Genomic DNA, 27500 nt, shown 5'->3' on the forward strand with positions numbered 1-27500 from the left:
TCAACACATGGCTATGATGCTCCCACACCACTACTTCTGCTCTTGATCAGAGATGCACATATCGTCAGCCACTAAGAGGCAAGCTCAACTGGTTAAGGTCAAACAACTGACAAGCAAATCTGTGGCATTGTGCAGAATATTTGCTGAGGTCCATCTTTTTATACCAAGACAAAACAATGTACATGATAACACTTCCAATCAATTATTATTATTATTATTATTATTATTGTTGTTTGTAGAAAGAATTATTATTATTATTATTATCATTGTTATTGTTGTTGTTGTTGCTTGTAGAAAGAATTATTATTATTATTATTATTATTATTATTATGTTGCTTTTTCTTCTTCTTTACCCTCCAGGGCAAATGTCAGAGGAAAGACCCTCCTTGTAAGTACCTTCACCCACCTCAACACCTGAGGGAACAGTTACTTCAAAATGGTCGAAACAACTTAATTATTAAAAACCTCCAGTTGCAAGCTGCACAGGCTGCGGCGGCTGGGCTACAACCACTGGTGCCTGGAATGATTCCAACAGTCGTAAGTATTAATGAAATTTCTTCCTTTTTCATTTCATTTCTCTGTCCCTTTTTTTTTTTAACCTTTATTTTCAAAATTCTATTTTAGATTTTCTATAGAGATAAAACCTATCCAATCTCAATTAAATCTCTCTCTCTCTCTCTCTTTCTCTCCTCTTGGTGTTGGTCCCAGCCAAGTAGAATTAAACCAAAAAACTCCCTTTACCATTCACACCTTGTATCACCCCCCCCCCCCAAAAAAAAAAACGAAAACAGTAAAAGCCATGCCAAGGAGTTTTTCCTTTTTTTCTTTCTTTTAATGCTAATATATTCAAATGTTTTTCTTCCTTGCAACATAACATACTTCCTCGTTTGTCTTCTTGCTTATTTCTTCCATCAGCTATAGAATGTTTTTTCTTTCTTTTTTGCATATTTTTGCATATTTATTTATCTACTTACTTTGCCATACATATATTTTATAATCTTCTTTACTCTGATATTCATTGTTAGTGACAGTGTAAAAAAAAACATTATAGCCAAAAAGATAAAAGAAAAACTAGTAAAAAAAAAAAAGTTAATATATGAAATAAAATAAAATTTTTTTTTTTTTCAAGAAAATTCTTTGAATCATTTCCTACAAAAGTTTCTCTTAAAATTTGTACCCATTTACTCATTTCTTTATTAGCGTTATCTATGTATGCAAATATGTGTGTGTCTGTACATCTGTTTGTCTATAGGGTTATATATATATATATATATATATATATATATATATATATATATGTATGAATAATACACATATATACACATACACACACATTTCATATATATATATATACTTATATATATATATATATATGTATGTATTTATGTGTGTGTATATGAATAGATGCATATAAATATAAGCATATGTGTATATATGTATATATATATATATTGCACACAAACACATATAGATCATTTTTTTACCCTGTTTTGTTTTTTTAAATTCAAATATCTATATAATATAGCTAATAAAATATTTAAATTCTTTTAATAAAAAGCGAGTAACTGAATGGTATTTTTGAAATTTAAAAGATGAAGATGTAAAACAAAATAATTTAGTTTTTTTGGCTGATCTTTGATGATGTTTTATCCTTGGTCTTTTGATATTCACTGTAGTTGACTTAGTTTCCCTTCTACAGACTGTCGTTGGTGATTTTTAGCCTCTGGTTCGGTTCGGATAAGATGGACATCAAAGATGTCCCAACATTGACCATCCGATAGATATAGTATTATTAATAGATATAGTATTATTTGATGGAGATTCAGCTGGTGTTTCTGGCAGATTCAGTGACCACATGTATTCCCTCATTGCTTCTATTTCTGCAGGTGTGTTGCTGTTTAGATTCAGGTCAATTTCTGATAGTCATTCCAGTTATGACCACCCCTTACTACATCCAGTTATGGCCACCCCCTACTACAGTGTGTCTAGGGCTATAATAATCTTAAGGGCACTTCCTTTTTAAGACAGTTGGATGTCATTTAAGGGAGATTTGACTGCTATTTTTAGCAGGTTGTAAGTCTGCATAGTTTCCATTGATTTGTTGCATGCATCATGTGTGTGTGCGTGTGTGTGTGTGTGTGTGTGTGTGTGAATCAGGAGGGACAGAACTATTGACTCCTGTGTTTGTTTTTCATTTGTTTTGCTTTCTTTTACTCTTTAGTGTTGACTGATAAAGTAAGGTCGTAATATCCACAATGACTCTTTTGTGCCATAGAAAAGCCAGACCCGGACTTTCTGGGTGCAGCTTCACAACAATGCTGCAAAGCTAAAAAAAAAGAAAATCTAGCGAACACTGAGCAGAATTATCTTTTTTTTTTTTTTCATAGAAGGTTTATTATTATTGTTTTTTTTTTTGTTTTTTCTTTCTGGCAAAGTTCCAAGTTTTATCGTTTTTCTTTTTTTCATTTTCTGAAACCCCCATCCATATTCCTTACCGTATCTCTTCTGTTTTCTTTTTTCTTTTTTCTTCATTTTCCCCCTATGTCAATCAGCTTTTTCATTTCTATTAGAAAATGGTCAGGTCCATCTCAGGGAGAGAGGTTTGTGTGTGTGTGAGAGACAAGGTTCGGATGGTTGGCTTCACTAAAGAGTTAGAGGATTGTCTTGGGTGAATGATAGACTTATTTGAAATGGTAAATCCTGTGAAGTTTCAGCTACACAACAATCATCTGCACTCCCCCAAAAGCTTACTGGTATATGTATGGAGAGGAGAGTACATGTGTATGGATATACACATAACACACACACACACACATATGTATATATATATATATATATATATATATATATATTAGCAGTGGCTGTGTGGTAAGAAGCTTGCCTCCCAACCACATGGTTCTGGGTTCAGTCCCACTGCATGGCATCTTGGGCAAGTGTCTGCCTTGGACCGACCAAACCTTTGTGAGTGGATTTGGTAGACAGAAATTGAAAGAAGCCCGTCGTATATTTGTATGTATATGTGTGTGTGTGTATGTTTGTGTGTCTGTGTTTGTCCCCCCAACATCGCTTGACAACCGATGTTGGTGTGTTTACGTCCCCGTAATTTAGCGGTTCGGCAAAAGAAACCGATAGAATAAGTACTAGGCTTACAAAGAATAAGTCTTTGGGTCGATTTGCTCGACTATAAAGGCGGCGCTCCAGCATGGCCACAGTCGAATGACTGAAACCAGTAAAAGAGAGAGTAAAGAGTAATATATATATATATATATATATATATATATAAAACAATAATGAGTATATGCATATATAAGTCCAGGTATGTGCATACCTACGTCTACCTGTATATATAGGTGCAAACAAAACGTAGAAAAGAAAATTATAATAACCAGAGTACAGAAAACACACAAGCCACATAGAGAACATTTTCCTTCATCAGCTACCCCCGTTTTAACACCGGCTGTGTGTGTGTGTGTGTGTGTGTGTGTCTTATAGTATTATGCGTCTGTAGCTAGAGTTTTCGTTCTTTCTTTAGTGTTCACTGTCATTCATGCTGTTCACCTCTTCACCTAGGGTTTCCTCGCTAACCATCTGCTCTGAGATCAAGTTTGGTACCGTGCACTTTTAACCAGCAATAAATACTGCTACTATTTCGGTCTCTACTAGTTGTAGTAATAACGGTTGTTCTTGTTTCCTATGCTTATTACTTTTTAGTTTCTAACATTGATCTGTTTTTCTTTCCTCATTTTCATGTTGTTGTTGTTGTTGTTGTTGTTGTCAATGACGATAACGATAATGGCTGTAGTCATCATATGTTCACGTCATTTACTTGCATTACTTCACTTTATTTGCTCATTCATGTAAATTCCTTTCATTTTGAGTAATTTCTTTCTTTTCTGCATTCTTCCTTTTTTTTCTCCCCCCACCTTTTCTTCCATGTTTTTTTTTTTTCTAACTTCTGTATACACTCTTAGTTGTCAGTTGTTGGTTTGTTTGGCCCGTTGGTTCTTTCAAGTGTCTCGAGAAACTATTTTGGTTATTCTATAATAGTGCATCCTATACACTTGTATATGTTCGTCTAATTAGCTTCTCAAATTAGAATTAAGGAGTGATAGTGACAAACATAAAGCGAAAGAGAGAGAAAAAAATAACACACACACACACACGCACACACACACACACACACACACATATATGTGAGGAGACAGCACAACAAACAAGGATATAGCCATAGCAGGAGAGAGGAAGTGATGAAGAATAAAGAAAAGCCAAAAGCTAGTGTTATTGAAGTGTGTGTGGAGGTGACCAGTGAGGTTATGTGTGCCTCTGTTGCATAGCTGAAGACCTCTGAGTATGAACTCGTGAACTACGAGTAGGCATTAGAAGTGTCTGTCGTGTTAATTATATGATCTAGAGTGTTTTTCTCACTTGGGTGTAATTTGATTCAAAAGTCAGCGTTAAATCAGATGTACGTATCGTCATTCACACACATATACACACACACGTGTATAATATATATATATATATATATATATATGTCAGTAAATAGTGGGGGTGTTAACCGCACGTGGAGAAATAATAGGAAAATGAAAAATAATAATAAGGCAGAATGCTAAACTGGAAGCATATTTTAATAAAGATTTCTCTAACCGGCTTTCATTGCGAAAAGAAATTTTCAAGAGGGAGAATGAAAATGCTTTTTACAAAGTACAAAATGAAGAAAATAATATATGAAAAAAATAATATATAAAAAAATAAATATACCAATACATTATATTGTCTTTGAGCTTTTGAAGTTCAATGGTAATCCATGTAGATAATGGTTGGAAAAATAAGGATGCATGAGAATCGAGAGTTGTGTTAGGTTTAACAAAAGGGTTAAAAGTTTGTGTTAAGCAAGAAGTGTGGTGTCAAAACAGGAAGTGTGTGTAAGGGGAGACAAATGTTTTTAGTTGGACTCCAACTAAAAACATTTGTCTCCCCTTACACACACTTCCTGTTTTGACATCAGACTTCCTGCTTAACAAACTCTTAGCACCTTTTCTCTTTTTTTAAACCTAACACAACTCTCAATTCTCATGCATCCTTATTTTTCCAACCATTATATACATGGATTACCATTGAACTTCAAAAGCTCAAAGACAATATAATGTATTGGTATATTTATTTTTTTATATATTATTTTCTTCACTTTGTACTGGAGCTTTTATATTATATGCATTAGGTAGGTCCACACCATTCAGCAATGAGGATTCAGTTGGTTGACCAACCGAATTATCTACCCCTAGATTAGGATCTAAGTGACGAAGCGTTCTCTGGAAACGTGCACAAATAATTAATTTCCAGATAGATTCAGTGTGACGCTGGCTTTGATAAGGCTGTCCTTTCTAGATTACAATTACACCCCACCTAACAAGCTGATGTGATATCATTTGTGGATCTATTTGCTCACCTTTCAAGAGTTCACCCTGTTAGCAAAGATATAAATTTTTTGTTGTTTTTCACTGCAGTTTCTGTCTGCTTTTGCAGACATTTACATTATCGATGTTTTTGTTGTTGCTTAGCCTTGGCTAAAAGCTTCATCCTGTCTGTAGACTTGTGGCCTTTGATCTACTCAGCAATTCTGGCTCATTTAGCAAACACAGTGTTTCAACTATGTCTCTTTTCTTTAACAGTTTGCTGAAATATTTTGAGATTCTTGTATGCACCAATTTAACTTTTTCTTAAGTATGAATGCCACCTTGTCTTTTGTTAAATCTTTATAAAGGGCTTAAAAAAAAATCCATAAGACATTTTTGTTTGTGTGTTTTTGCTTTTTATTATTTTGTTTTACATACAGATTCTTAATCCTGTCAAGTTGTATTAACATATATAAGGAAATTTTATTTTCTACAAATACACATATGCACACACATAGGTGTGTGTGTGTGTATTTTAGCTAAATATATTTTAGCTTTTATTTATATATATATATATATATATATATATATATATATATATATATATATATATATATATATATATATATATATATATATATATATATATATATATATATATATATATATATATATATATATATATATATATATATATATATATATATATATATATATATATATATATATATATATATATATATATATATATATATATATATATATATATATATATATATAATATATATATATATATATATATATATAATATATATATATATATATATATATATATATAATATATATATATATATATATATATATAATATATATATATATATATATATATATATATATATATATATATATATATATATATATATATATATGTGTGTGTGTGTGTGTGTGTGTGTGTGTGTGTGTGTGTGTGTGTGCAATATTTATTGCGTATTCATTATGTATGTATAACTCTGTGTGTGTGTGTTTCCATATTTGTATTCCAGTCTAAATCTTCAAATATGTCTCGTGAACATATTTTTAAAAGTAGAACAACTTCAAACCAAGAATAAATTTTATATAAAAAAAAAATAAATAAAAAGTCAATAGAGAAAACCTGAAATTATATTAGTGTTTAAACAAGAACATACAAATAAATTATTGTAAATACATTTGCTCACATATGTCTATATACATTCTATATATGTATATATACATACATGAAACTTGCAGCTTGCTGCCTCTTCATTTTATTTGCTTCTCTTCATTTTATGGCTCTATACATGCTTGCATATATATATACATATATATAATTATTCAATATTAACAGTTTTGTATTAGAAAACCAGGAATTTATACAAGGCTGTAAAAGAAGTGCTCAAACTAGTTGAGACATAGGTACAAAGTTAATTGCAGAATAAAACCGTTAGGTCATCGACTCGAAAAGCCATAGCCCACCAATGACCACATATAAGAAGTACAACATAGACCACAAAAACCAAATTAGTAAAGGGAGGCCAAAATTTTTATACATAAGAATAAAAATCGATTAAAAATGCAATAGAATACTATAAATAAATAAGTAAACAGCGATTGAAAATATTAGAGACTGGTACAAATACAGTAGAATAAATAAATATATATATATATATATATATATATATAGAAAAAATATAGAGAAAAAAATATAGAGGAAAAAAAAATAATGCATAGGGAGACATAGCACAAAAGTTCATTCGCTGAGGCCAATAGCCAATAAAAGAAGTTCAAGATAAATAGTACGAAAGTTCAACTACCTGCCTCATGACAGCAAATTTAGTAGGTAAAATCCAATTTCATAAACAGGAATACCGTAGCGCACGGGACAAAGCAACAACAGAACATCCAATGTGTGGCAAAGTAAAATCCATATTTCAACATTCCGCAGGTAACATCAGTAAAGTCAAACCATAAACATCATTTACAGTGGATTACGAGTATAGGTGGAATACAAACACAGAACACCTATGGCCATTTCGGGGGTATATCACCGTATTTAATGCACAATAGAGCACAAATTGGTGATAACCCCTTCTTCAGGGTAAAAAAAGACACACAGACATCAACGAAGTCACCAGCCAAAAGAATTATAATTATGAGAGCAAGCTTAAATAAATAATAAAATGGACTAGACCAAAAAAAAAAAAAAAAAAAAAAAAATCTAATTTTTAGTATACCCTTTAGAATAGTCAGGTAACTAAAACTATTAGGTTTCAAATCCAACGTAAGCCATGATAAAAAATAAATACTACCATTGTATCCATATTTGTATTATTTTTATATATATCAGTATTTTTGTCTTTTTATTTTAATTTTAATTTCTATCATTACCATTACTATCACCATTACTACCATTATTACCACTACTAATACTATTATTTTTGTTCTTATTTCTATTTTTATATAGTTTTAGGAAGGTGGAGGAAAATTTATGATTGCAAAAAAGGATTACCTCGATAAACTTATTCAAGGTTTTCGGCTCAAAAGACCTAAGAATGGAAAGGGATTCCCTAATGCATAATAAGCACTTGCTAATATCAGCCCTAAATCGGGGGGTTCTAGATAAGATTGACCATTCAAGATAGTACTTCTTATTCCTCCACTTGAGGTCATGCAGGTAAGAGGCGAGTGTTGTGGAATTATAATATTTCTCATTAGAAAAGGAACTCATGTGCACCCTATAACTGGCTTTAAAATTCGCTGAACTTCCAATATAGAACTTATTTTGTTTGTCCTCGTCTCTAACTACGCATTTATACACTACGTTTGTGGACAAACAAAGTCTGCCGAGAGGCCATCCTTAAAGTCATGACTTTAAGGGTGGCCGTAAAAAATTATGTAATTGTAGGGACACTTCTTTATGTCCTCTTGGCGGACTTTGTCCACAAACGTAGTGTATAAATGCGTAGTCAGAGACGAGGACAAACAAAATAAGTTCTATATTGGAAGTTCAGCAAGTTTTAAAGCCAGGTATAGGGCACACATGAGTTCCTTTTCTAATGAGAAATATCATAATTCCACAACACTCGCCTCTTACCTGCATGACCTCAAGTGGAGGAATAAGAAGTACTATCTTGAATGGTCAATCTTATCTAGAACCCCCCAATTTAGGGCTAATATTAGCAAGTACTTATTATGCATTAGGGAATCCCTTTCCATTCTTAGGTCTTTTGAGCCGAAAACCTTGAATAAGTTTATCGAGGTAATCCCTTTTTGCAATCATAAATTTTCCTCCACCTTCCTAAAACTATAAAAATGGAAATAAGAACAAAAATAATCGTATTAGTAGTGGTAATAATGGTAGTAATGGTGATAGTAATGGTAATGATAGAAATAAAAATTAAAATAAAAAGACAAAAATATTGATATCAAAATAATAAAAATATGGATACAATGGTAGTATTTATTCTTTATCATGGCTTACGTTGGATTTGAAACCTAATAGTTTTAGTTACCAAACCTGCCTGACTATTCTAAAGGGTATACTAAAAATTAGATTTAAAAAATTTTTTTTTTTTGGTCCATTTTATTATTTATTTAAGCTTGCTCTCATAATTATAATGCTTTTGACTGGTGACTTTGTTGATGTCTGTGTGTCTTTTTTTACCCTGAAGAAGGGGTTATCACCAATTTGTGCTCTATTGTGCATTAAATACGGTGATATACCCCCGAAATGGCCATAGGTGTTCTGTGTTTGTATTCCACCTATACTTGTAATCCACTGTAAATGATGTTTATGGTTTGACTTTACTGATGTTACCTGCGGAATGGTGAAATATGGATTTTACTTTGCCACACTTTGGATGTTCTGTTGCTGTTTTGTCCCGTGCGCTTCGGTATTCCTGTTTATGAAATTGGATTTTACCTACTAAATTTGCTGTCATGAGGGAGGTAGTTGAACTTTCGTACTACTTGTCTTGAATTTTTTCTTTATTGGCTATTGGCCTCAGTGAATGAACTGTTGTGCTACGGTCTCCCTATGTATTATTTTTTTTTTCTTCTCTATATTTTTTCTATATATATATTTTTATTCTACTGTATTTGTACCAGTCTCTAATATTTTTAATCAACTTTTTAATCGCAATTTATTTATTTATATTATTCGATTGTATTTTTAATTGATTTTTATTCTTACGTATAAAAATTTGACCTCCCTTTACTAATTTGGTTTTTGTGGTCTATGTCGTACTTCGTATATGTGGTCATTGGTGGGCTACGGCTTTTCGAGTCGATGACCTAACGGTTTTATTCTGCAATTAACTTTATATATACATATATATATATATTTGTGTGTGTGTTTGTATATTTGAGAGTGCATGTCTGTGTATATGTACATGCACATATGTACAGATATATTTATATGTATATATTCATATAGATATAAACGCTCATACATCTGTAGGGTATGTATGTATGTATGCATGAATGTATGTATGTATGAATGTAAGTAAGTATATGTATGTTTTGTTTTATCTAATTGCTATTTTAACAAAATTCCTCTGTTTCATCCACTGCATGTTTTGACCCAGGCAAGTTTGAATTATGGAAAGGTAGTGTATATTCCTCTCCACTTTCATTAATGGTTGTAGTTATTAACAATTCACTCCCTTTATATCTCTCTCTCTCTCTCTCTCTCTTCTGCGCTCTCTCCTCTCTCACTCTCTCTCTCTCTTCCTCCCTCTTTCTCTCTCTTTCTCCCACAATTTCATATCTTTTGTTCAGCTTTTCACTTGCATGCTTCTTGCTAAAAACAAACCAACTAATAGAAGTAATATATACAAAAAAAAAAAAATAATAATAATTAATATTAATAAGTAATTAGTGTTTGTTTGTTGTTATATATATGTTTGTGTGGATTAATTGGAGTTCAGGAAACTTTTGTAAATTTCTCTTTTTTGTTCAAATTATTTTTTCTTGTATTTCATATATATATGTATAAACGTGTGAGTGTGTCTGTAAATTATTAGATTTTTTTTTTAATATTATTTTTTTAATTTTTCGCTTTGGTTTTGTTTGTAATTGAAAGTATTCAGTGATTATCTTTTTTATTTATACCCTATCCTTCCCTTCAACCCCCTCTGAAAATATACAATCAAACAAGAATATATATCCTACTTGTCTTTCCTGTGAATATATATATATATATATATATACTGTTGTGTCTGGGTAGAGTCATTTTCTTATCGTTCCTTAAAATTTAACACGCTCACCGTTAAAATTTCCACTTGTTATTTTTATTTTCCTAAAATTTTCGTTGTGTCTTGTAACCTTTTCAAGACTATTGAAAAGGTTGCAATACGCAACAAAAATTTTAGGAAAATAAAAATAATAAGCGGAAATTTTAACAGTGAGTGTGTTAAATTTTAAGGCACAATAAGAAAACGACTCTCCCCAGACACAACAGAATATGCTTCAACACACGAAATCACATAAAGAATCTTGCAAACCAAATCCAAAAACGAAATATATATATATATATATATATAATACAAATAATATGCGAGTATATGCATATATACGAACATGTATGCACAACCCTACATCTACATGTATATATAGATGCATATCTGGGTACAGGACATCACAAAAAAACGTGGGCAAAATGATAAACAGAACACAGAAAACAAACAGGTCACATAGAGAATATTTCCTTCATCAGCTGTCCCTATTCTAAACTAAGTGTTTCGAAGAGTTATGTATGTATATCAGCATTTAATGTCCGTTTTTCCATGCTGGCATGGTCTGGACAGTGTGACAAGATTTAGCCACCCACATGGCTACACTAGACTCCTGCATCGAGATTTTGGCATGGTTTCTACCGTTGGATATCCATCCTAATGCCAACAACTTTATAGTGTGTATCGGGTGTATTCTTCATGCTATCAGCTCTAGTGAGGTTGCCAAATAACAGAAAAGAACTCACACACACACACAGATACATATATGAGACCATCTTTTAACCTTTCATTCTATTTTATGTTTTCCTTTGGTGCCCTTCCCTTGGTTTGATCCCTTTATCCATCTCTATCATCTTCTTACCCTCTTCTCATTTTCATCATGTTCCACTGCTCCACAATGCTTCCCTTCTCTTTTAGGTTTGTTCCTTAAAGATACTGTTAATGGTCACTGAAGATAAACAATTTAGAAGCAAATAGCATTGATCCTTTATTTTCCAAACTACTTTAAACACATTGCAATAGCATGGGTCCTCAATGACCAAGAGCAGACACATTTGACTCCCTGCACTTATAAGTTCGAATTCTGTTTGGATTAACTTAGCTACCATTCTTCGGGTTTTGACAAAATAAGTAAACTCTTTGATTTTAACTGACTTTTCCCTTCCCTACCAATTTCTACCAGCCTTATTGCCTTCGTTAGAAATCATTATAAATGGCCTGGTAATTTGGCAGTGCCTTGCTGCATTTCTTCCAGCTCTTTATGTTCTGAGTTCAAATCCCATGAAAGTCAACTTTGAAGTCGATAAAGTATTAGTTTAATATTGGGGTCAGTTAGACTGACTAGACTCCCCTACTCTCTAAGCTGCAGTGTGTGTGCTAACATAAGGCATGATGATTATTATTATTAAGGTATGTGAGCTGACAGAATTGTTAGCTCCCTGGGCAAGATGCTTAGCGACATTTTTGTCCGCCTTTACATATTCTGAATTCAAATGCCATCGAGGATAACTTTACTATTCATCAATCTGGGGTTGATAAAATAAGTACCAGTTGAGCACTGAGGGTCGATGTAATTGCTGGCCTTGTGCCAAAATTTGGAATCATCATCATCATTATTATTATTACTATTAATGGTATATTGTGGAATTTTTAGAGTGCGATACAAAATGACATTGTAAATGGGAAGTGTGTGACCATCCTTGGCAAACCACCCAAACCTTACCTAACCAAACTATGGAACTTTAAATATAGATATACTTCTTTAAAGAATTGTTATATGTGTGTGTGTGAGGGTTGGGTGGGGTGGGCTTCATTTTTACTGAAGCAGAAGAGGTGGGGGTGGCAGTGAGGGGATTGTTGCTTGTGGTTAATTAACCTAATTTCTGAAGGGAGAATTAAGTTAAAAACAAATGTTGGTGTTAGTGTGAGAAGTAATAATCATAATAATAATAATAATAATTTTTGATGACAACGATGATGATGATGATGATGATATAAAAAAGAACAAGAATATTAAAAAAGTAAACACTACAAAATCTCCACCCCACTATCACAGAACCAAAAAACAGATGGGCCAAGTTTGGTAAAAAATTTTTTTTTCTTTTTAGAAGGGAGGGGCTTTTTGAAAGTTGTTTCTTTGACACACAATCTAAAAGACTGCTTTTTACAAAGATTAAAAATGTAAGCGAAAAAAAAAACACAATCTGCTTGATCCTACCACCCCTCCTAAAAGAAATTAGGGCCATTTTTCGCTGCTGAAATGTAAGTTTTCTTTCATTTTGTCTCCATCTATTTGTCTTGTTTGGCTTAAAATTAAATGGGTCTATACTAGTTTTGATAATAAATGATGGTTTCAAATTTTGGCACAAGACCAATAATTTTGGGAGTTGCGGATAGTCAATTACATCATCACTAGTGCTCAACTAGTACTTATTTTATCATCCCTTAAAAGCATGAAAGGCTAAGTTGACCTTTGTAGAATTTGAACCCAGAAGACAAATATTGCAAAGCATTTTATCCAGCCTGCTTACAATATAATTATTTCACGAATTTGGCTCCCGTGCAGATAGCACGTAAAAAACACCTTTTGAGCGTGGTCGGTGCCAGAACCGCCTGACCGGCTCTCATGCCAGTGACACGTAAAAGCACCCACTACACTCTTGGAGTGGTTGGTTTTAGAAATGGCATCCAGCTGTAGAAACTTTGCCAAATCAGATTGGAGCCTGGTGCAGCCATGTGGTTCACCAGTCCTCAGTCAAACCGTCCAACCCATGCTAGCATGGAAAGCGGACGTTAAACAACGATGATGATGATGATGATTCCAAATGTATGATACGTTAGATGTCAGGCTGGGTCAAGCCCTAACACGATTTGAACTCAGTTTGAAATGGTACATTGAAGAAAGTTCATCCATGCTACTGTTTTACATTTTCTGCCTCTCCACTGAAACAAGAACAACGGCAATGATGATGATGATGTGAATATGTTGTTTTCTCTCATCAAAATATTGATTTATAACATAATAATATTAAAATTAATGTTAATAATACTGATTTTTGATGATGATGATGATGATAATTGATCTTTTCTAGACTTTCATTATAAATCTGATCAATAACAATAATGATGATGATAATAATAATAATAATAGCAGTAATAATAATTGCTCCCTTTACTTCGTCTTTTCTTTCATTTTCTCGAATTAGTTTCTTGGGTCTCTTCACTTTCTTCTTACTTTCTGCATGTCTCTGTCTGTGTGTCCCTGCCTTTTCCTCCATACTTTTATTATACCTCACACTGTCTCTCTCATGATGATGATGAAGGAAAAACAAGGTAGGGCTGGCTGGAAAAATACACCTTGATTGGATAATCAATTATGTATAACTCTTGGTCATTAATGGGCAGATTGTGTGTGTGTGTGTGTGTGTGTGTGTGTATGTAACAAAGAGAGAGAGAGCAAACGGATGTTTATGTGTACAGACATCTTTGCTTGTGCGTATATGTGTTTGCATATATTCATGCATATATTCATAAGCATGTGTATGTATGTGTGTGTGTGTGTAATGTAGTTGAGAATTAGCAGATCTGTTAGAGCATCCGGCAAAATGTTTTATAGAATTTGTTCTGACTTTCTGTGTTCAACTCCAGCCAAAGTCACATTTGCCTTTCGTCCTTTTAGTGGACATTTTGGACATTAAAAAACACACAAAAACCGTTAAGATTCGCTTCAACATTTAAATTTAATTTGCAGCACAGAATTATTGTCAGTGAACAGGTCACGGTCTCAAAGCGACGAAAATATTTTAGCAAATTAAATTTAAATGTTGAGGTGAATCTAACGATTTTGGATATTGTTCTTACACAATGTCACAGGTGAAAAGTAAAGAAAACCCATTGGATGATTACAACTGCAATGCCTTTAGTTCAGGGTTCTGTTCGATGAAGGCCTCTTTGGTTCTAAATAACAACTAAGCGTGGCCGTTGCCAGTACCGCCTGACTGGCCTTCGTGCGTGTGACACGTAAAAGCACCCACTACACTCTCTGAGTGGTTGGCGTTAGGAAGGACATCCAGCTGTAGAAACTCTGCCAAATCAGATTGGAGCCTGGTGTTGCCATCCGGTTTCACCAGTCCTCAGTCAAATCATCCAACCCATGCTAGCATGGAAGGCGGACGTTAAACGATGATGATGATGATGATGATGATGATAAGCTAGAATGTAACATATCACAGAACTTCTTCCATTTCTATCCATTCATGTGTGAGGCGCTTCGTTGAAGACAAGTTTGGTACTAAGTATTCTGGTGGTGTATGTGATTAAATGTCTTGTAGTAGTTTCTTCCATCACAGTTCTTTCATGACACTGATATCATGTTTCCACCCTGTTTTGCTTGACCCCTCACCACCTTCATTTCTTCCACTTACCCCGTTTTTTTTTTGTTTAGATTCCTGGGTTATTTACTAACATCTTAAATACTTTCATTCCAAACCAAGAACCTATGTCACAGCACTGTTGCTTGATTTATGACAAAATACCGCCAACCAAGTTCCATGGGAACTCTACTGCCTCTTTGTCTCAAAAACCTCTACAGACAAGGGCGTATCTGTATAATTTAATTCTTGCAAAAAGACTGGACAGTCATTATTGGAATGCCTTTGGTTATAGATCTGCTGTACTATGATTGGTGGTGGAAGTATACATTGTTGTATAACTTGATAGAAATAGCAACCAAATCTCCCTCAAATCACATCACACATTATCATTTAAAATTTTAAAAATGAAAAATAAGCTGCATATATTGAATGGGTGTTAATGAAATAACAACCACCACCACCATTATCAGTAGGGATATGCCCATGTTGTTTATACCACCACTACCACTTAGCCCCTGTCTAAGCCCCACTGAACCTTTTTTTTTTCATTCTTTCTATTGTTCCCCTGTTATGAGATATATATTCTATGGAAGCCAAGTATGATAGAAACACTGAAACTGTTGTCTCCGGCTGAAGTTATGGCAGATAAAACATTCCCTTCTTTGTCTGCTTACAAGAAGACGTGGGCTTGTGTGAGTGCTTGTGCACAAGCGTGTGTGCGTGTGTGTGTGTGTGTGTGTGTGTGTGCGTGTGTGTGTTCTATTTATCTCTTGTGTTTATGTGTGTATGTCTTTGTCCCTCTATAAACATCTCCCTCTTCTCCACTCTCTTTCCCTCTTTGTCCTTCCCCTCTCTCCCTCCCTCCCTCCCTCCTCCATCTTAACCCATTGGATCCCATCCCCCAAAAAATGTTAAAATGAAAATGTAGATGATGTTGATAACACATACACGCATTCACATGTGCACGCACACACACACACACACACGTATTAATAGTGGTGATGGTGGCTGGCATTTGTTTAATCTTCCTCTTTTTTCCACTGTCTTTATAAACTGTCCCAGATTTCCAGGCTTGTTAAGGGCATGTGGGGGAGAATGCATATAATATATATATATATATGTATATATATGCATGTGTAATACCTAGAGGCAATTTGGGTTGAAATTACATAACTTCATCATCTGCGTGTATGTGTATACAATCTGTGTGTGTGTATATATATACATATATATGTGTATATATATAAACACACACATATTAGCATGTATATATTTACTGTGTATTGGTATGTATATACACACACACAAACACACAGAATACACATAGAGGATGTTAACTTTCAAACCAAATTGCTCATAGGTAATACATATGCTACATAGTTCATGGTCTTTGCTGTTGTTGTTGTTTTTGTTGTTGGTGGCGGCGGTGGTGGTGGTGGTGAGATAGCAGTTATTGCTGTTGATGTAATGCTTCATTACCTACATGGCTCACAATTTCCTTAAAAAAAAAAAAAAAAAGAAAATCCACCCTGCCTTCCCTTTCTTACACCCCCATCTCCCCCACCCCACCTTTCACTGCCTTCTTCTACCCCTGCACCCTTTCTCTCGGAGCTCCCTCTCTCATCTCTGACTCTTCCCCCCTTCGTCTCTCTCTCTCTCTCTCTTTTTCCATTTGTTTTTTTGAGTTTTAAGATAGGAGAAAGTTGTATTGCCTGTCTGTCTGTGAGTCAGTTTAGATGTGTGTGTGTGTGTCTAGTTGGGTGTGTTTGTGTCCCCTTTATTTCTTTTCCCCTCTCTTCCTGCTCCCCAACTTAACATTCCTAACATGTTGGTATTTGATATAGAAAGGGAGTAGGGCTGAAGTTAATTTACACTTTCTCCCTCCCTCCCTCTCTCTCTGTCTACATATACACACGTGTATGTTCGTGTGTATACATATATATATCTACAAATGTGTATATTTGTTGAGTACACAGTGGCCCTTAAACATGTAACACACCATTTTAAATATCTCTTATATTGAAACACCTGATGGACTTGTAGGAAGTATGCTTGCAGACATGCATACCACTACTGCCATCATCCTCATCACCATCGCATACAGCTCTCCACTTCCTTTCTCCATCACTACTTTTACATGTCTGTCTGTGTGTCTGTGTGTGTGCATGGGTTTGGTTGTTTGGTTTAGAAGCTCACTTCATAACTGCATGAGTTCCAGGTTTGAACCCACTTCATGGCTCTTCGAAGAAGTGCTCCTTGTGAGGCATCAAGTTGACCAGTACCGTGCAAGTGGAATTAGGTCAATGGAAACTACGTGGAAGCTCACATAACTACAGATCAAAAGATTGTCATATCAAGACAAGTATTACAAAGTAACCTCTGTATAATTAAACAGTTTGTATCACTGTGTGTGTGTGTGTGTTCATGCCATTTTTGTTGTTTATGTTGGTTGTCTCTTTATGCCCTGTAACTTTGTGATTCAGCAAATAGAGATTGACAAAATATCAAGCTGAAAGAAGGACTGAGAGCTACATGGCTAACTCCTCACTTCCCTTACCAATCTCATCATGTGAACCTCTCATGGTCTCTTGACATGCTACAATTGGTAGTCAGATTCCCTTCATGTCATCTCCTATCACCTTAAAATAATCATAATATAGTCTTAGGTTGGATGGTCATGGTTGCAAAAGTTTTCCTCATAACTCTCAGAAGCTTGGGCAACTAAATAAATTATCAATGGGTCTGGAAATCTAAGCTTCCATTAAATTGAGATATAGAGATATACTCATATACTGGAGAATTAGCAAGTTTTGGGGTTGGCCCTTCGTATCACTGCCATAGGCTTTTGAATGTCCTTCCCACACAATTTCCATCAACCCAATTTTATATCGAAGTTCTTGAGTCAGTTTGAGTCTGTTGTAGAATGGTAGAAAACATCTAGCCACATTTCTACAATGTAGCAAAACGAACTTCTTAATGACTGCACCTATCTCCCTCCCCCTCTCTCTCTTTCATGCACACACACACACACATATGCAGACACAAAGGCAAATTTTTGCCAAAGAATTAATTGGACGATAATTAACAAATAATCAATTCTACCAGTAAAAAATAGTGTTCCAAGTTCTGTTTTCAACTATGATTCTATCTGTTGTTGCTGTTGTTTGATTTCTAATTAACATAATTAACATAATGATTGCAAAATGCTCCTTCTCCTTATATGGTATTAGTGTTTTGTTGCCTTTACATTATTATTTTCATTGAAAAGCAGTGGATTGGCAGAGTTTGTTAGAACGTTAGACAAAATTCTCTTTACATTCTGAGTTCAAATTCCACTGAGGTCATTTTTGCCTTTGAATAGTTCACTATTTCATCTATAACACTAAATGCTTTTCAGAGAGGGCGCTCAGTGACCTCAGGGCACTGATATAAAATAATTCCAAACAGAGGCACAGGGGTGATTGTGTGGTAAGAAGCTTGCTTCCTAACCATATGGTTCCGGGTTCAGTCCATTGCGTGGCACCTTGGGCAAGTGTCTTCTACTATAGTCTTGAGCCAACCAAAGCCTTGTGAGTGGATATAGTAGATGGAAATGGAGAGAAGCCCATCATATATATATATATATATATATATATATATATATACACACACAGACACACACAAACACACACACGTATGTATTTGTGTCTTTCCCCCGCCCATCACTTGACAACCGATGTTGGTATGTTTTCCTCCCAGTAACTTAATGGTTCAGCAGAAGAGACCGATTGAATAAGTACTAGGCTTACAACAAAGAATAAGTTCTGGGGGGCGATTTGCTTGACTTAAAGGCGGTGCTCCAGCATGGCCACAGTCAAATGACTGAAACGAGTGAAAGAATAAACGAAAAAATATGATGCTAGAAGTTCAGTAGGAGGGGATATTTTGTTAAGATTGACCCCCCCCCCTCCAGTATATTATTGGATTTTTTTGTTTTTAATTTATCAATCCTCAGAAAGCAAAACTGGATTTGGAAGAACAAAAAGCAAAGTTGTTCTTTGTAGGACTAAAAAGCTCAGAATCGAAAGAGCTGGAAAAATTCTTTTTGTTCACTTTAACAACACTCTAACAATTCTGCCACTAACCTTTTATTTTAATAATCTTTTCTTGCATAAATTGTACTTACATTCTAGCAAGAATAAATATTGTGATAAACAAAAAGAATTAATCATTATTAACATCATATTTATCATCATCTCTTCCACTACAAAAAAAAAAAAAATCAAGGTAGTTTTATTCGTTATTCTTTTTAACGGTTCTCGTTATATCATAATCAGCAGCAGTGGCATTGTTCTAATGAGAACTTCTCCAAGTTTGCATGGTCATACTTTTCTGTGACCCTCACCTGAATCCAGACAAGATTATATTTCCCCTGTGTCCATTGTAGAACAAACTGCCTCAACATGCTTTCATGAAGGATTGCAGACAAATGGCACTGGGGAAGACTACCTTCCCACATAATTCCTGCCTACCAGGCTTCTCTCACAAGGTATTGCTCAACAGACAATTCCAGCAGGGGATATCAGCCACAAGCTTACAGACAGTAGCACTGAATCTTCAACCATATAGTTCTAGTTTGGAATTTTTCACTACACAGCCATGCTTATGCCAGTTATATATAATACCCATATAAGTTTGGCTAATTTCTTTGAAATTATTGTATTGCTCCTTATTAAGTATTTAGATTTTATATTTGTGTGCACTTGTGTCTTTACACATGTTTTTATTTCCGTTTAATGTCCCTATTAGATGTTTTTTTTTATTACATGATTGTGTATCAGTGTATGATTTATTACAGTGGGTGTATATAAAGATTAAGCAATTCTAGATATATATTCTCAAACTGTTAATAAAAAAATTGTCTATATATATATCATCATCATCATCGTTTAATGTCCGCTTTCCATGCTAGCATGGGTTGGACGATTTGACTGAGGACTGGTGAACCAGATGACTACACCAGGCTCCAATCTGATTTGGCAGGAACCTGGTGTATATATATATATATATGTATATACAGGCACATATACTTAGAGCTTATTCAATAATTTACATGATTTAGCTGGTTCAAACTACCCTCTCTGCATGCAATGAGAAAATAAATTGTACAAAATAGAATAGGGGAAGTCGGTGGGCAGAGAAAAAATTAATGTGTAATATTTCATTTATATGTTCCAAGTTCAAATCAGTCAGAGGATGATGCAGGTTAATTTTTACCTATCATTTATCCAGTCAAGAAGTGGAGTGATAGACAAACGGTCTACCTAATAGCTATATGACCCAACAACCCAAAATTTACCCTCTGGTTTTCTAAATTAGAAATGATTGTTCCCCTCAAATTGAACCCTCTGCCATCCCCACACCATTCACATATATACTCTCCCTCCACTAGTTCTTTTTTTTTTCTGTTTCTTTTGTCATCTGTTATATTAATCAATGTTTCCGAACTCTGAATTTTACTCCACACAAACATGCCAATGTTTTTTTTTGTTTTTTTTTTGTTTCCGTTTTGTTTTGTTATTTAATTGTTGTTAGAGAATTCGTACTTGCATTTCATTCCCAACTCTGTTAGATGTTTACTGTTGGTGTTGTTTTTAATATTTTTTTCTTATTTAATGTTTTTTTTTTCTCAAAAATATCCCTGATATTTTTTTCTTCTCTTTTGCCATTTTACACTGAGTCACCACCATTTCTCGCACTCTCACTTTCTCTTCCAATTCACACTCATATGTTTTCATTTCTATTTCCAATTATTAATTCCTCACGTAACAATTTTATTTGTTTATATATATATGTATGTATATGTGTGTGTCTTACGTATATGTATGAAAAGGTATCGAAATGTATACAAATCTATAAATGCATGATGTTTTCTCTTTTTAATGTTACCATTTTTGTTATTCTCATATAAAGTCCGTTGTTTGGGGTTTTTACATACATCACACTTGTAGTTATTGAGTAGAGCTTCGAATGAAAATATGTGTGGAGGAGAGGGGTATATATATATGTATTTTTTTTTTCTTTTTGGTTTCAAGGAATTGAAAAATGCCATACCTAAATATCTTGTACACCCCATCAAATGCTCAATTGGATAATTACCATGACAACTACTACACTTCTTTGTTAGTGTCAGAGGAAAGTTGGGAGGGCAACATTGAGTTTTGTTACAATACATAAGCCTTTTTCTGTAAAATTGGTAGTTCTTGTCAACACAACATAGACATCCATACTGTCATGCATAAGCACATATAATAAAACTTTGCATTCGTACAAAGTCTCTTTAACACACATACACACACACGCACGCATGCACATGGTCATACACAATCAAACACATACATGCATACAAATAGATCTTGCCTGAAGATGGGGATGAGAAACTCCAAGTCACTCACGCAGACTCAGCTTTGAATAATGTTATTCCACTTCATCTAAACAGTATTGAGTACTTTTATCGCTTCATTGCAATTCACGCCATGTGAAACCACCATGCAATATTTGTGTGTGTGTGTATATATCAGCATGTGTGTGTGTGTATGTGTAAATGTATGTACATAGAGAAATGTGTATAGCAGATGTAGTGTACCTATGGCTTTAGCTTTATAATGTATGTCAATGTTTTGTTTTGTTTTATTACAATTAGCTAATTTATTTAGTATAAATATTATCATCACCATTTTTGTTTGTATGTTTGTTGTTTACCTTTTTTTCCATACTACTTGTTATGTACTCAATGCTATCTAACCATGTGCACTTGATTTTTTAAAAAATTTTTCCTGCCCTTCTGGCGCATTTTGGCCTGTTTATTTTTAAAAATTTGTTTGTTACACAACCATGCCTCCTTTAACTTCTGCCTCAGCTCTTTTTTTCTCCCTTTTTTTTTCTAACATCTTTCTTTCTTTCTCTCTCTCTCTCCCTCACTCTCTCCTTTTCCTTTTCTTCTCTCCTTTTACATTCGCACACATACTATTTCTTAAAATGCTCTGCCTTGTTCTCCACCCGAGAGTGGATGCAGGTTTACCATATATTTATATTTATATATATATATATATACATAAAATAATCAGAAGTCACACACTCACTTTAGGGGCGAGAGTTTCATACATTGGCACTTGACAAACATTTAATAATTGGCAATGCACAAAACTCTCGACCCTTGAATTACTCTGTAATGTCTGCCAATTATTAATAAGAAAATATATTCATGATTTGAGTTCGACTCTTCCTGTTCGCATCACCAAAGTCCATAAACTATTCAGCACATACAATAACAGCCATACCAACAATCCAACATATCTCCTTCATCAGCTACCCCACAAATATCACTATGGTTTCGACACCTATATATATATATGTACGCATACACACATCTTTCTACTTATTATTTCACTTTGCCTTGCTCTTTCTCACACACACATACACATGTATGCACATTCTCTCTTCCTCTCTCTCTCTCTCTCTCTCTCTCTCTCTTCCTGGCCAATTCCTGCTTTCCTCTTTCTCCACTTATTTGTTTCTTCCACATATCCCTCGTCCAACCACCCCCTCTTCTCTGCTCTCCTAGCACCAACACCTTGTACTAATTGGTTTGCATGTCTCTTCTTTTTATTTTGATGTATGAGGCCAGCGGTAAGGCAGTGGCGTACCCCACCGTAATCCCCGGACAATTCCCTGTTTTGGTTAGTGTTAAACCACATTCTTTTACTTACTTTCAATCTCTGCTAAGACAATAAGGACCAACAACAAACAGCTACTACTATATTACTACTATTTCAACAATGGAGAACAACAATAACAACAACAACAAGTAATGTGAACGAGAACACATTAAAGTAACAAAACTGAAGTTTATATTCATTTTAGAAACATAATACATATTCTGACATACACAAAAACACATACTACACATACACACACACACACACACACACACACTCGAAACGTGTATGTATGTATCTATGTCTATATATGTCAGAAACATATTTTAAACTAACCTAAAGTTCGCTTTTATACATATATATATATATTTATTATATATACGAAAGGTCCAGTTACACAATAGGAATGATATCAAGAATTAAAGGGGTTGAAGGAAAGCTGCTTTTCTTTAGCCCTTTTGAATCTTGGTATCATTTCAATTCTGTGTAGGTTAGACCTTTTTGTATATATATTATGCACGCATATTCAGGCATATGTTTATATGCATCTGCATGCCTTTATGTGTATACACATGTGCAAAAATTCGCATGTTTGCGTATTTGTGTGCACGTGTATGTATTTATATATATGTATATGAGCATAGACAACACGTGCACACCTAGAGACACCCTCACTCATACACACATGCACCTACTCGCAACACACACACACACACACACACATACACACACACAATATCAAGCAAGCATAGTGCACAATTAGTATATGTATGTGTATGTCACATGCATGATATGTATATTTCTAAATAGATTCACAAATTCACAATATATATTAACACAATGTTTGTGTGTATGTATGTATGTGTGTGTACATGTATGTATGGATATATATATATATATATATATATAAAACCATGCACACACACACACACACACAAACTTACACACGTGTGTACATTATTAATATTCTAATCCTCAAATGTTGCTTTGCTATGTCTGTATTTTTTGTTTGTTTTTTTTTTTTATGCTAAGCCTTGTTATTTTTTCTGGTTTTTAATTGTCTTTTTTTTTTTTTTTTTTTTACTTGTGCATGCATGCTATATTCACTACATCAAACAAGGATTTCTCTCAAGCTTCTGGTGGAAGGCTGATGACTTGCTCAACAATTGTTTTGTGTGTTTTCTTTTTGTTCCTTGTCTGTCTGGCAAATTCGTGTAATCTGCCTGTCTGTTTTACTAGTTATGTATCTACCAATTGTTCAATCTACCTACTGTTTGATCTCCCTCTCTGTCTATCTTCTAATCTCTCCATCTCTCTATATATCTACCTCTCTATACAAATATATCTACTGATCTATCTATTTACTTATGTCTGTCTGTGTCTATCTATCTACCTCTTTATGTATGTATGTATGTATCTATTTATCTACCTAGCTATCAAATCCATCTAATGTCTATGTTTGTCAGTCTCCTGTATATCTTTTCATTGTAAAACAAGAGCTCTACCACCTGCTTCATCCCTACAACTACCTGCTCAATTTACTTGCGAAATCTCCCTTACTAAACTAACTCCCTGCTATATTTGAAAATAGTGGGTGGGCCAAGGGTGTTTTGATTTAAGCCCTAAATATTTGGAAGCAATATTCATGCTTCAGTAATGAACTGGTCATCGATCAACCCTAGCATGTTGCAGGTCATTGCTTTGGACATCTTATTTCTGGCTATTTTATGTGATTTTCGTATTGTATTTTGCCGTCGTTTAGATTTTATTATACTTTAGTCTGAATTGGTAGCACCATGTCTGTATCTCAGACAGGTAAACTGTATCTCTGTTTAGGTTTGGCTCAAACTTCCATTTTATGATATTATATATCTGAGAGGTAAAAATACAAGCTTGGAAAGAGTTTCAAGAACGTTGCAATTCTGTGAATTGGAAGCTTAAAGATCCTCTGAATAGTCAGAGATTTAGAGATATTTTACTTGAAGCATATGATAAAATGAGGGAGATATAGCAACATATAATATAAGAGGTTAACTAGAAGTTTTCTGCAGCACAATTTGATAAAGGACACTGACCAAATTTGTGGCTGGTACAAAGTCCTTTCCTGACCTGGTGGTGTAACAGTGTAATAGACAGGGCCATTAGAGCAAAGAAAGAGGACTGGAAGAGTGGTGGTAGCAGGAAACTATATTGCATAGCCAGAAGGGAAGCCAAGAAATGGGTGTATTTAACCAAGGGAGAAACAAAAAAAAAAAAACAGAAGTTTCCCAATGTTCTGCAGCATGAGGGCCAGAGGTTTGAGGCGTTTTGGATTGCAAGATTATGTGAGAGAAAAGCGTGATGTTGTAGGAGAGAATGGTTTAGTTGCAGTTAGTGATTCTGCAAAGAAAGGGGCTTAGAAATGCCATTGTGTAAGACTGTTAAATGTATGGAAGGAGGAGAGTTTGCCTAATTATGGACCCAACAAGGGACTAGCTGTCTGAATCAACAGTAGCCTCACAGAGATGACATGGGGCAGAGATTTCCAGCAGCTTGCTGTATTTGAGAAGACTCATTGCGCTAAGTAAAATTTTGGCCATCCATACATACAGGCATGTATGTCCTTTACAACCATGCCCTCCACTTCTTCTCTCAACTAAGTTCTTGTCTTGTGGGCTCATGGGTGCTGGTGCCATGTAAAAGTACCCGTGGAAGTGCCACATGAATACACCCATGCTGGAGCCACTTTAACACACGTATAACTTCTAACACAAATGGAATCATTTTTACTAATTTATGAAGCATGCCAGTACCGCCTGACTGGCCTTCGTAGAGATCGTTGCCAGCGCCCCTGGATTGGCTCTTGTGCGGGTGGCACATAAAATACACCATTTTGAGCGTGGCCGTTGCCAGTACCGCCTGACTGGCCTTCGTGCGGGTAACACGTAAAAGCACCCACTACACTCTCTGAGTGGTTGGCGTTAGGAAGGGCATCCAGCTGTAGAAACTCTGCCAAATCAGATTGGGGCCTGGTGTAGCCATCTGGTTTCACCAGTCCTCAGTCAAATTGTCCGACCCATGCTAGCATGGAAAGCGGACGTTAAACGACGATGATGAATGTAAAAATTTTACCAATTCTCTTTCTCTTTCACAACTTTTATTCTCTCTCTTCTTTACGTATCCTCTTTCTCTCTCTCTCTCTCTCTTATTTCCATATTCTCTTAATATTCCAGTATTGGGGGAAAAAAAGAAGTACCGACATAGGATATATGGAAGATAGTCTAAAACAAGATCCACTGAGGAAGTACCCAGGGTGGGGATGTGGATGGGATAGCGGGAACATAGAGAGAGAAAAAACAAAATACTGTGCCAGTTCCCTTTTTTTTTTTTTTTTTTTCACCCTCCTTGCCCCCACCTTATTGTAACCTCTTGGACAAAAGGGTTTCTTGGACGGGGAAGGTTCGGATATGTAGGTGGGTGGAATACTGGATGTTTGTAACTGTTGCTATCCTCGTTGCTGCCCATGCTATTACCACTACTATTACTACCACTATTAGTAATGCTACTACTACTGTCATGGCTATCAACACTACTCACTTCTTTGAATGGCTCCTCCTCCTCCTCCTTTTTCTAACCACTTCTACTACAATTCTCCTCCCACAGTTCCACCACCACTACCACCACCACCACTACCACCACCACCACTACCACCACTACCAATTTCTCCTCTTCAGTCATCATTATTGTCATTGTCATCACACATCATCACCACCACCATCATCATCATTGTCACCAGTGAAAGAAAGAAAAAAAAAACATGCTTGTGGCTGACATATTTATATGGTCATAGGGTATTATGAATCAAAGCCGACCCAGGGTTAAACGACGTCTATTATACTACTTTCTGCCCAGTCTTTTTCCATTTTTTTTTTTTGCCCTTCCATCCATGGCAATGGCTATTAATATATATTATGCCTTTTACACCTCCCCCACTCTCATTCGTTGTGGTAACAGACATGCATTGGCCTGCTCCACTCCCTTTTTTTAATCTGGACTCAACTAGACTACTACCACCAACCCATACTCACTCTTTCCTCCTGGGCCATACTCGCCCGCTTGTCCTATCTAGGCCTAAGCCATTGTGGGACCCTCTAACCAGTTGCTGGTCTTGCTAATAACAGCTGATTTTTCCCCACCTCCTCACATCATACACTACAATGGCCACTTCACAACCAGTAGCAGTTCATCGCCGCATTATCCGGGCCATTGCTCCACCATGGCCACAGTCACTACATCACGATACCATGGTATAACTCCTCCACCACTCCATACTGTACACTGCACCATCACCTTTACTCTCCCATGATTCCTACACCACCTCCGTCACTGCAACCCATCCCTTTTTTTTTATGCTACTACCACAACTGCCTCGACTACACCGTTACTACAGCCATGTACCGCACCACCATAACAATACCGTGCGCCATACACCCCCCCACCACCATTACAATGCTACACCACACACCATACTTTATATCATACCACCATCACTACATCATTGCATCCACCACTACAACGCTATATCCAACACTGCACCACCACCACCACCACCACCACAGCAATATATTACATGAGATGAGTCAAATTACATAATCTGTCCACCTAACATTGACAATAATGACTATTCAGGAAATTGGTTTTTGCTGCTCTGGTGGCTGCCAGTGGTGGTGGTGGTGGCCGTGGTGGTGGTAGTAGCTGTAGTTGTTTGCAGTGGTGGTGGTGGTGGTGGTGATGGCAATGGCA

The 27500-nt window shown here is 35.2% G+C and overlaps 1 protein-coding gene across 17 annotated transcripts in view; it reads left to right on the forward strand.

Annotated features, from left to right (window-relative positions):
• Positions 1-27500, forward strand: part of LOC106874507 (muscleblind-like protein 1) — a 370239-nt gene that overhangs the window by 231407 nt on the left and 111332 nt on the right. For 11 of the 17 annotated variants that reach the window (XR_016237412.1, XR_016237416.1, XR_016237413.1 and 8 more), the window contains 3 exons: positions 361-537; positions 10001-10020; positions 22673-22739. Coding sequence is in view for 1 of the 17 variants with exons in the window: in XM_089337527.1 (XP_089193653.1) it covers positions 361-537; positions 10001-10020; positions 22673-22739 (264 nt within the window). In the remaining 16 variants the exon portion in view is untranslated. Of the gene's footprint in view, positions 1-360; positions 538-10000; positions 10022-22672; positions 22740-27500 lie in introns of all 17 variants that reach the window. The other 6 variants (XR_016237422.1, XR_016237425.1, XR_016237418.1 and 3 more) reach the window with 5 other exon arrangements.

Source organism: Octopus bimaculoides, chromosome 19, assembly GCF_046866305.1.
Source record: "Octopus bimaculoides isolate indiv1 chromosome 19, ASM4686630v1, whole genome shotgun sequence".
Lineage (NCBI taxonomy): Eukaryota > Metazoa > Mollusca > Cephalopoda > Octopoda > Octopodidae > Octopus > Octopus bimaculoides.